Source organism: Mizuhopecten yessoensis, unplaced genomic scaffold, assembly GCF_002113885.1.
Source record: "Mizuhopecten yessoensis strain PY_sf001 unplaced genomic scaffold, ASM211388v2 scaffold10877, whole genome shotgun sequence".
In the NCBI taxonomy this organism is placed as follows: domain Eukaryota; kingdom Metazoa; phylum Mollusca; class Bivalvia; order Pectinida; family Pectinidae; genus Mizuhopecten; species Mizuhopecten yessoensis.
This window is the reverse complement of record NW_018408766.1, coordinates 251,253-263,294: the sequence shown is the minus strand read 5'-3', so window position 1 is coordinate 263,294 and position 12,042 is coordinate 251,253. Positions and strand designations below refer to the sequence as shown.

At 34.9% G+C, this 12,042-nt stretch overlaps 1 protein-coding gene across 1 annotated transcript; it reads right to left on the bottom strand.

The window, feature by feature from the left end:
* Nucleotides 1-4,164: 4,164 nt before the first annotated feature.
* On the bottom strand, nucleotides 4,165-9,128 carry LOC110463207 (cytochrome c-like). Its single transcript, XM_021517608.1, has 3 exons — nucleotides 9,023-9,128; nucleotides 5,318-5,484; nucleotides 4,165-4,847 (listed from the first exon to the last, which is right to left on the bottom strand). Coding segments are annotated over exons 1-3 (312 nt in total). The 5' UTR covers nucleotides 9,025-9,128; the 3' UTR covers nucleotides 4,165-4,704.
* Between the last annotated feature and the right edge of the window lie 2,914 nt (nucleotides 9,129-12,042).

The window sequence follows — 12,042 nt, the reverse complement described above, 5'->3', positions numbered from 1 at the left end:
CACCCAATATTCAGTTACACACGGTCAATCTCACAAACAAGTAGACACCCAATGTTCAGTTACACACGGTCAATCTCCCAAACCAGTAGACACCCAAAGTTCAGTTACACACGGTCAATCTCACAAACCAGTAGACACCCAATGTTCAGTAACCCACGGTCAATCTCACAAACCAATAGACACCCAATGTACAGTTACACACGGTCAATCTCACAAACCAGTAGACACCCAATGTTCAGTAACCCACGGTCAATCTCACAAACCAATAGACACCCAATGTACAGTTACACACGGTCAATCTCACAAACCAGTAGACATCCAATATTCAGTTACACACGGTCAATCTCACAAACCAGAAGACACCCAATGTTCAGTTACACACGGTCAATCGCACAAACCAATAGACACCCAAAGTTCAGTTACACACGGTCAATCGCACAAACCAATAGACACCCAAAGTTCAGTTACACCCGGTCAATCTCACAAACCAATAGACACCCAATGTTCAGTTCCACACGGTCAATCTCACAAACCAATAGACACCCAAAGTTCAGTTACACACGGTCAATCGCACAAACCAATAGACACCCAATGTTCAGTTACACACGGTCAATCTCACAACTCAAAAGACACCCAATGTTCAGTCACCTCACCTGTTATTAGTCACCTCACTCGTTATCAGTCACCTCACTTGTTATCAGTCACCTCACCTATTATTAGTCACCTCACTTGTTATCAGTCACCTCAGCTATTATTAGTCACCTCACCTGTTATCAGTCACCTCACCTGTTATCAGTCACCTCACTTGTTATCAGTCACCTCACCTATTATTAGTCACCTCACTTGTTATCAGTCACCTCACCTATTATCAGTCACCTCACCTGTTATCAGTCACCTCACCTGTTATCAGTCACCTCACATTTATTGTACATGTGCTACTTGAAAGGGGGTATTGTGTTTACACTGGGAATTGAACTAGTGATCCCCATTATCCCAGTCTGCCACTCTACCAATTGAGTTTAAGAGAACTGGTTTGATGCTAGACAGTGAGCACAATCATGTGTACAACTATATAAAGAATAATACATGCCTTTTTCCATATCACACCAAGTATCGTCCCGAGGGCTGATATTGGACGAGGGTTGATACTGGGTGTGATACGAAAAAAGTCATGTTTTATTCTGTTTATTACATACTTACTAATAAAAGCTACTATCATAGGATCTTTTTTTTCTTTTGAAATATTGAAAAAGGGCCAAAAATTTCCAAATAGGGTGTGATAGGGGTTTTGCGGGCTGATACAGGTTTTGAGGTGTGATACGGCAGGGGCTGACACAGGTTTTGGGATGTGATACGGCGGGGGCTGATACAGGTTTTGAGGTGTGATACGGCGAGGGCTGAAAAAAACCTGTATTTATTAGTCAGTCTGTAACAAACAAACAAAATACCTGCCACACATGTACATGATCTTGTCTGATGTAAAATGACAATTTCATCAATTTGCGTGAATAATCAAAGTGTCATAAAATCAAAGGATCTCTTCCGAGCAAACTGCAACTGCAAAACAGCCTGTTCAGTGACTGCTTGATAACATAGGGAAAAGTTATCATTTTATAACCGTATGATACACATACTTATCAATAAAATATGACAAGAGATATTCGCTATCCACAGACAAGGAGTATGATTCAGTTTGTGAAGTTCCTGTCTCGGAGAATGGCAGGAAACAATTACTTCTCAATAAGTATTTTCCAGACATTTTCTACAAGAAAGGATGTGAATCTTGTTTCTTGCTCCAAGCTTAGGGTGGAACCTCCCAGTGAAAAGTGATCCTGCAGATGACATCATCTGTGGTGCATCAAAACAGTTTACAAGTATTGCCCCTAAATCATCAGATCCAAAGGGTCAGTTGTGTCTTTCCACTCCTATCACATAGCTGCTAGCACGTGTATTAATATCCATTTTTGTCTGCACATTTAGAAAACTGTTCATCATGATGTCGCTTTCTTCAGGTACGCAATCAAGTCATTCCTATCCTGGGCCTTTTTCAAGCCACCAAAAGCCATCTTTGTTCCCGGAATAAATTTTACTGGATCTTCTAAGTACATAAACAACATATGCTCATTCCAAATAATACCTGAAATGATAATAAAAACTAAATAATTAATTGCACACTTTGGTATCTTTTCCTTTTATAAAAATCTTGATCAAAATTAATCTCATTACTTGACCCTTTCTTCCTGTTATATTTGTTCCCCCTTACATTGAATTCATGATGATGTATGCATGGTAATGATTAAATTCAAAAAATATGAACAACGAAAATACTTTGCCCAAAATAAACTTATTTATTAATCATAGCGTTAACTGAGGGAAATGAGTAAATAAGTATAACAGACAGGTTTTATCATGCAAAACCAAAAGATTATTTTGTATTGTTGCTGAGAAATGTACTTATATATAATCCAAGATGGCCACTGGCAGCCATATTTCATATTTGTTGTGAAGTTTCATGAAAATCAGAATTTTTCTACAAGAATTGCAAAGAAACCACTTCAGGTGCAAACATCACAGTTGGCCATAGCCGTTGTCAGTATTATTGAACTTCAAATCCAGATCAAAATTAAATTCAAGTGTTGTATTTGTTAAAAGTTAATGAATTTCAAATCATTCCTTAATAAGTTACATAATATCGCACAAAAACGCCTTTGACAACACTAAAAGAATGGCCTTTATATTTATGTGTGTTAATTTACTTTTGCTTTGCACTCTAGCTCTATGGAACACTGCATAAACCAAAATAATTTCATAAAAGTTTTAAACATGCCCCGATACGAGCAAAAAACAGTGGTAGACCATCAACGCATCCCTAACCTATATCATGTATTACATAACTCTAAATTACCATAAATTTACACACAACACTGCAGCGCTCTTTTGAGAATAGAAATTCCTTCATCTCACAATATGGTTTCTCTTTATGCACACGTAAATCCATGACTGAACATTCTCGTTTTGCCAATACAGTTTACATTATACCTTTATAGACGTTAGATGGACTGTAACTGTATCCTTCAGCCGAGCCCGTCGGTCTCCCAAAGAGTCCATAAAGGTTTGGCCCATTCTTATTAGGGCCGTCTTCATACAATGTATGGCAAAAGGCACACTTTTGGATGAAAATCTGCTTTCCTTTCTCTGCATTACCCAGCCCCACTTTTTGTGGCCTATTATGATTAAAATAAAAATATATTTTAAATCTGCGACATACATGTAATCTGTTCCGGTGTAGCACTCGGAAGTAACATTTATTTCTGATGTCCCTGGGTATTGATTCTAGCATGTGTAATGGTAAGTAGTCATTAAAATGTGTAATGGTAAGTAATCATTAAAATGTGTAATGGTAAGTAGTCATTAAAATGTGTAATGGTCAGTAGATATTTGAAGATTCTTTGCATGTTTTCTAGAGGATATTGAAGCTTAAGAGAGGCTTAAGATTTGCTCCTTACTCTTGTAAAGTTTTGACTGAGCTTTTTGTGGTTCTCATAACAGGTACATGGTGTTTGTATGACCTTCAATTTATGAGAGTCTGTTGACAACAGTTTATTTGCTAATAAGTTACATCCAGAAGTTAGGTATGATCTAATAGAATACGTCCCGCCTTTAATGGTGGGACATGAGAAACCGTGATTTGTTTGTTTGTCTGACCCAAGTTTTCATACAAATAACTTTAATTGCAATATTGTATGTCAAAGTTTTAAAGGTCAACATTCAACTGCTTATTGATATCTTCATAAATATCTCTAACTTTAAATGTTAATAACACAAGCCTTTAGCTACTGTTCATATGTAATAATGTTGGTAGGTTCCAAACAAAACTCTTCGGTCGCATTTCATAAAATTCGCTCCACATTTCTTGACATCTTAGCTGACAATGCTTGTACATATGTATCATTACATCGCAATGTCATACAATCCCATTAACATATTCCTGCAGCTGGCAAAAACTTCAGGTTCAGCAGTAATTTTCAGTATTTACTAGGAAAATAAAGGTCAGGCTATCAAAGTTTTTTATAATCTGCGGAAGAGTTATGTTATGAAATTACACTCCTTGCATTGAAGATACAATGTGTAAACATTTTTGAAAACAAGACAAAAACAGAATGATAACATTCAGCCTATTTTATTAAAATGTCCACACAGTTTAACATGTACATCTAGAAAAAACAACCCCAATGGAAATGAGATAAAATTTACAATTTACTTTAGACCTGCATAGCCATCCAGTGACATTAAAAGTTTACTTTAAGTTGTCATGTTCACAATATAAAGAGGAAAGTGAGAGTAAAATATGTCTACCCTTCCCTAACAATTGTTTTAATCTGGTAAAACCATCTTACACACACTTCAAATAATAAATCTCATTGGTTAAAATCAAGTAACAGATAGTTCCAATATCAACAAGGATTTGACATGCTGAATTACTAATAGCAGATTAAAAACTTAAGTTTAAGTAAAAACATATTCTGGCACAGTATATTAAAATCAAGTCTTTCAGAGATGTTCTTGTAGCTGCAGTATGACTGATGATGGCTTTCCATTTCATTGTCTTGATTTTTGTTCACTTGATGATATTGTCATTAAACCAGTTAACACTAAGACATCAGTTCATAAATAGTTCAATTGATTTATCTAAGTATTCTTTCATCATGACATTGACTTGATGTAAGCAATCAAATCCTTTCGTTCCTTGGCTTTCTTGATGCCAGCAAACACCATCTTTGTTCCTGGAATATACTTCTTGGGATTCAGCAAGTATTCAAATAAGGTTTCCTCTCCCCATATTACACCTGTTGGAAAAATAATAAACATTAATTAAAAACAGTAAATTTAAGTAAAAAATTTAAAGGCTGGAATATCGGTCAATGCCATGAAAAAAACTACCGGTATGTAGTTTTTAGTTTTCCGTGCGACACTTTCTTTTGACAGTCTTCCTTGGAAGTTTTGGCGCAAATCTTAGAATGAGTAAACATGAACTGTTTTAACTCAATTAGTTAAGACTCTTTATTATTTAAATTTTATGAATAAAACATTTCCCAACCTATAGCTACTGGTCCTAGTTTTCAGGGTATGAAAATGTTTTATTAGGCCTTACCTAGATTCTATTGGCTAGTGCCTCTTGATAGATATAGTATTAGCATTTAAATGATAAAAGCTAACTCTATTTACGAAACATTGCAACAGAATACTACACTTAGATATTTGGCAAGATCATTCTGTAGTCTCATTAAAGTTTGAAAAACTTAGAAAATTAACAAACCTTTTTTCTTGTTAGCCTCAGTGTAGGCGAAATTTGCAGCATTTCCAGACTGCCTTCCAAATACTCCATAAAGATTAGGTCCTACTTTGTTAGCACCACCTTGGTTAATGGTGTGGCATTGAGCACACTTCACCACAAATACCTTCTTGCCTTTTTCAGCGTCTCCCCTGTAAACAACAAGTTTGTATGGTTCTAAATTAAGAAAGTAATTATTTTAACATGATAATCTTTACTATGGTCCAATGGAGTAGGTTGATTTTTTTTTACTAAACATAACTCATAATCAGCTATGTGCATTGGCTTTGCCCGATTAAGATTTACATACATGTCCCGGTTTAAGTACGGCCAATGCTATCTTTGCAATAATTGCCAAGTCTTTACATTTTAATAAGGGTCTGTATTGTTGTTTTGTAGATTTTTAAAAAAGGCCTTTGATACCATTAACAGGTATAAATTATGGTATAAGTTATCGCAATTAGGTATTAGAGAAACTACTTACAGCTATCAAATCAATGTATAAACAAGTAAAATCGTGATTTATGGAAGATGTTCAGATTTTTTCACCAACAACATAGGCCGCGTCCAAGGGGAAATTATGTGACCGATAATGTTTTCTTTATATGTTAACGACTTTGAAAACTATTTTATTTTGAATTTGGAGGATTGAGTTTATTCCTGATGATGTGTGTCGATGATTTAGTCTTATTAGCAGAGTCCGTAAGCCACTTACAAAACATGTTGGATAATTCATATACTTATTATGATCAATCATGGAGCAGGACTGTTAATGTGGAAAAAACGAAAATAATTGTTTTTTCGGAAAAATGGAAGAATACATCAAGATGACATATGGTTTTATAATGGAAGTAGTAGACCAATTCACATATTTGGGAATCTGATAATCAGATTGTATATTTGGGAGTTGTTTTTAGATACAATAATAAGTTTAATGCATTACAAAAGCAGTTATCCGAACAAGGCCGAAAAGAATTGTTTGCTCTGTATTCTAAATGCAGGTCTATGCAGTTGAATTGTACCATCTTTTTTTAATTTATTTGACACATATGTCAACAGTATTGCATAGCAGAAGTCTGGGGGTGCCAGTAAAGGATTAGACATTGAAAAGGTGCATTTCCAATTCTGTAAAAGGATACTTCATGTTAAAAAGTCAACATGCAATATAAGAAAATATTGTATGATAAAATATTGGTTAAAAATTGTTAACTCCAATAACTGTATCTTGAAAACTGCGTATGCAGTTTTGATGAAACTACCCAAACAAAATGATGTTTTTAATTGGGTTGACTGTTCAAAATACGCTGTAATATGTTAAGCAAATATATATGTGATGCTACCAATTTGAGAAAATCATTAATGTAAATTGTACTGATGTCCATTCTCCACTGCACTATGTGTCCCACACATCATGTTATTATCTTGTAATATTTGTATGTGCATGTTATATAGATGAACTATAAAGCTCAATGTAGTAAAAGAATTTGAATTTGTGTCAGCTATATATATGTTGACAATGTATGGGTCAAAGAAGTAATTCACTGAAATTTGATTTTGTTTCAAGTTCAAAGAGTACGTCTTCATTAGAAATAATTGATTGTTTAAAATAAATAATGCTTTAACAAGATATTCAATATGATTGTTATGTTAAAACAGCAAACACATTGAACCTAGCTTTATAACCTGGTGATAAAATTATAGCTGGCTTAAACAGTTATGCTTTTTTTTATTTCATAAAAACACAAGCCTTTAGGGAAAGAAAACTATCTAAAGGCTTGTGTTTTTATGAAACTTGAAACAAAACCGAATTTCAATGAATTTGTATGACACATCAAGAAGTGGTCAAGAGTCTCTTTTGACAATTTGAAAATGAAGTTATTCAAGCGCTAACTTGAGTTATGTAAACATGACAAACAGCTATCACCAGTTTGGGGAGGTCCTTTTCACCCATATGTTTTGTCTTGAAAACCATTGGTTTCTCTTGAAAACTCAAGATAGTTTTGATCAGGAAAACAACTGCCATGAAATGACATCACAATATTCCAGCCAAAACATTGTTATGTAACATAATAAAGACTGGCCATTGAAAACCTGTAAAGTCTGTTACCCTTACCAAGTCTGTTACCCATACCAAGTCTGTTACCCTTACCAAGTCTGTTACCCTTACCAAGTCTGTTACCCTTACCAAGTCTGTTACCCTTACCAAGTCTGTTACCCATACAAAGTCTTTTACCCATACCAAGTCTGTTACCCTTACCAAGTCTGTTACCCATACCAAGTCTGTTACCCATACCAAGTATGTTACCCATACCAAGGAATTCCTTGCATACTTATCCAATACTTCAGGAGCAGAGAAAGATTCAGTTTAAATATGTATAAGGTGACAGTACCCAAATCAGATCACCAAACCATCATTTTATTAAATCATTGAAATATCTGAGGAGGAATTATATTCATTTATGATTGTATCAAAAATAGAATATCAATGGGCATTCTCACAAACGAAATTAGCACCCGGGACTCACTTGAGATATTTATAGAACGCTCTGAAGTCACCAATCAGTGTCTCCTGTTTTTGTGAATGTCGGGACCCAAATCGGATCACGGCTTGACTTTTGCAGTATTGTACGCTTCAAATGAATATTTTTTTGTCAGCATATTATCATTTTATGATGACCTTTAGAATTTGTATGACAAAAAGTATTTCTATAGTAATCAAAACATTCACATTTGAGTTTGAATTACGTTTTCTTGCGCTATTTGAACTTTAAAACTAATTATCTGTAGTCAAAAAATGGTGCATGGCTATCTATCCAATTTGGGTACTGCCACCTTATGCAAGAAATAATATGACTTGCCTACCAATTACTGAATTTACCAATTCAGTTCATAACAATAACTACATTTCGCCAAGATGGTTGGGTTTTCAAAAATAAATGGGTATTCCTAGCTTACATTCAATAAGTTATACAAACTTGCTTACTTCCTTTAGCTTTAAAAAACTTACCTTTAAAATTCTTTGACGTTTTGGCTTCTGGTAAAAACTCTCGATTTGATTACAAAGTTCAATAAAGAGACTCGGCGATTATTCTAAATTAATACTAGACTAGCAACCATCTTGGAACAAACTTATTGAATAAAAAATAGTTCAGTTCCTTTTCGCAATCTTCAAGGGAAAACTTAACTGAGTTAACTGAAATTAAACGATGAGGTTTAACCAATTTTGAGATAGGACTATGAAACAGCTTCTAAAGGTTATGCAACTGTGATCTATACTAAGCATTTTACCCAATTTGACAGTTGACTTTTTGTCCAAACCGGGGCATTGTGACCTTTAAACCAAGGACTGTCACATACACAATCATGCTTCCTTTTCAAAAAGATACATCTTATTCTAAACAGTCTTCAACTGAGAAACGTAAACTTATTCATTGATGATGAGAACAGGCGAACAATTGTTATGAAACAGCGAATTGAATGAATTACGAAAACGGCTACAAAGGCAATGACATGTGGTTGTCCTTGAATTCCCGGTGAAACGTCGGTTTCGTTGTTAGGTGATTTAATACCACGAAAGAGCCCCAAATCATTCTTAAAAGTACGTTTATATATTTAACTACAACTACAGTCTACTAAATTACTCATATGCAGAGTCGATTTCAAAATTCCCATTCATGGAAAGGTACTTACATTTTTCACAACGTATTGTCGCTGGTCTGACGGAGGAAAATTACCGGTCGAAAAGGACGATGGGTCTGACGTCACAAATAAGCTTCCTGGACGATTTCATTTTTAGGGTAAATACCCGTTATATAATATTTTTTTAATTCTACAAATCATATACCTAGATGTTAAAATATTCACGAACTTAAAGTATTAGACATATAAAAATATTACACTGCATTAGATTAAGTTTAAGAAACACTCTTTACGATATTATGAGCTGATATCACGGAGGGAAATATGTGCTGATTTCATTTCAAGTGGACTCGGCGACAACTACATTTTTCAGAAATTTTAATTTGCACATAATTTTTATGGCATTGTTTCTTAAATTGTGTTTATTTTGTTTACATGTAAACTGATTATAAACAATTTTGTAACGTTGTTCATAATTTCTATTTTCGACAAATTTAACGACCTTCACCTTTTCGCCCCAAGGATCGGCCCGTTTTCATTTGAGCACGCAAGCGGGCTACGTGGTTACATCACGTTGGTTATATAAGTATGTGGTTATATAATTCGGGCCTTACTCAGAAAGTGAGTATGTGTTTTATTTGGAGGCGGAAAAGAAATTGTCTATATTTTTCACGTTTCACGTTTTTCACTCTCTTGACCGTCAATTTTTAAGTCTATAAATACATGATGACGTCATCTACGTTTACTTTCGTTTTAATATTAAGGTACAGAGCAAAAGCGAATTTAGGCGGCCCGTGAGGTGGGCGAAACATAAGAATATTAGCAAAGACAGGAGGCCCATGAAGTGGGCGTAACATTATAATAGTAAAGATAGGATCGAGGCTTGTGAGGTGGGCACAACTCTATAATGGCAAATAAAGGAGGCCCGTGAGGCGGGCACAACATTATAACAGCAAATATGAGAGGCCCATGTAGTGGATAAGATAAGTAGCAAAGATAAAAAAAATGATGAACACCCTAGCCTACAGGTAATCACAAATAAAAACAGACAAAAAGATAAACACTTCACATTTCAACCTGTAGATGAAGATTTCATAAACAAACTGTTCAACAAAATAAACCCTAGAAAAGCAACAGGACACGACAAAATTTCACCCAAACTACTACGACTGGCACAACCCAGCATTATCAAACCAGTCACCACACTTGTAAATCTCTCTCTCACTACATCAACATTTCCAGACACTAAAAACAGCACAAGTCGGACCAATACACAAAAAGAAATTGAGAAAGGAAATTACAGATCGGTAAGTATACTCCCGGCACTTTCTAAAAGTCTTTGAGAGATCCATACACTCCCAACTCAGTGACTTCTTTTGATGGTGTTTTTCATCCCTACCTCTCTGCATACAGAGCTGGATACGGATGTTAGACAGCATTATTGTGAGTCTTTGAGGATTGGAAAATGGCACTTGACAAGAACAAGTATGTAGGCTGCACACTTACGGATCTCTCTAAGGCTTTTGACTGTCTGCCTCACAACCTCCTTCTAAAACTTCAAAATTATGGACTTTCTATTTCGACTTCCGACCTATTGTTGAATTACCTCAAAAACAGAAAACAAAATGTCAAATTAGGAAAATACTTTTCAGGAACTATTCAAAGGAGTTGCTCGGTGATCAATTTTAGGCCCAATTCTGTCCAATATTTTCATAAACGACATTTTCCACATCATACAACACTGTAAACTCTACAACTACGCCGATGACAATACAAATAGTAAATCACACACTTCACTAGACAGTCAAAACACTGCAATTCACTGGTTCGCAAACAATCATATGCAAGCAAACCCAGACAAATTTCAAGCCATGGCCGTAGGAAACAAAGCACACAATGAAAACATTACTTTTAACATAGGCAACAACACAATAAAATGTGAACTAGAAGTAAAATTACTAGGGGTCACCATAGATTTCCAGTTAAACTTCCATACACACGTATCCAACATCTGCAAAAAAGCATCTACCTGGTAAACAGCTCAACTCACTCATAGCATTAGAAAACACCGTAACAGATTAGGCAAACTTACAATATACTATTCATTTATCCTCTCAAATTTTAATTTCTGTCCACTTACATGGCACTTTTGCGGTCAGACAAACACAAAAAATGGAAAAAAATCCAAGTAAGGGCTCTAAAATTGATTTACGATGAACACGAAAATACAAATGAAAATTTACTAGCCCGTTCAAAATTACCATCACTCAAAATCAGATGACTCAGAAATTTTGCAATAGAAGTATTTAAATTCACAAATAAACAATCACCAACATACCTACATGACCTAATCAACATCACAGAAAAATCATACACATTCAGATATCACAACACAGCAGATATACCACATGTTAGGACTACAAAGTATGGTAAACACTCATTTCGATCTGAAGCACCTAAAATTTGGAATGCCCTACCAGACCACTTCAGAACAACAACTACACTTACACAATTAATAAACAGCTGGTATGAGCCAATATGCAAATGCAACACATGCAGACAAAACATAGACCCACAATACAGTTTTATACAACATGTTTCTTACCTCTACTTATGTCATCTCTCTATTAGATAGTGCTCATCTTTTAATATGTCTGCTAAATATTTATTGTGGAGCTGTGCATGTCTTTTACCTGTCGGTTTTAATAGCTCATTAGAGCTAATGTATTGTTTTTAAACATACCGAAGTTAAATATAACTTTTGATAGGAGGTCCGTGAGGTTGACGCAACACTATGATAGCAAATATGAGAGGCCTGTGTAGTGGGAGCACACTGGTACCCGGTAGTTTGGTAATATTTTCATCCTCCACAGTCAGCTTTCAGGAATGACAATTGTTTGAAAAGTGTGGAAATAAAAATGTGACTTCATTTTTTATGTGATATTGAAATTTTTATCATGAATGAGATTATTTCTCCCACTCTGATAAAATTTGTATTTACATTGTCATAATTTAATTTCCATTTCTACTTTTTACATCAATCTTTACATAATTGAAATGATATAAATGAA

Bases quoted from the DNA above. Each gene is read 5' to 3' on its own strand.
- LOC110463207 (XM_021517608.1), bottom strand. The intron at 4,848-5,317 runs GTTTGTTAATTT...TTTTTCCAACAG, and splicing joins TGAGGCTAACAAGAAAAAAG to GTGTAATATGGGGAGAGGAA.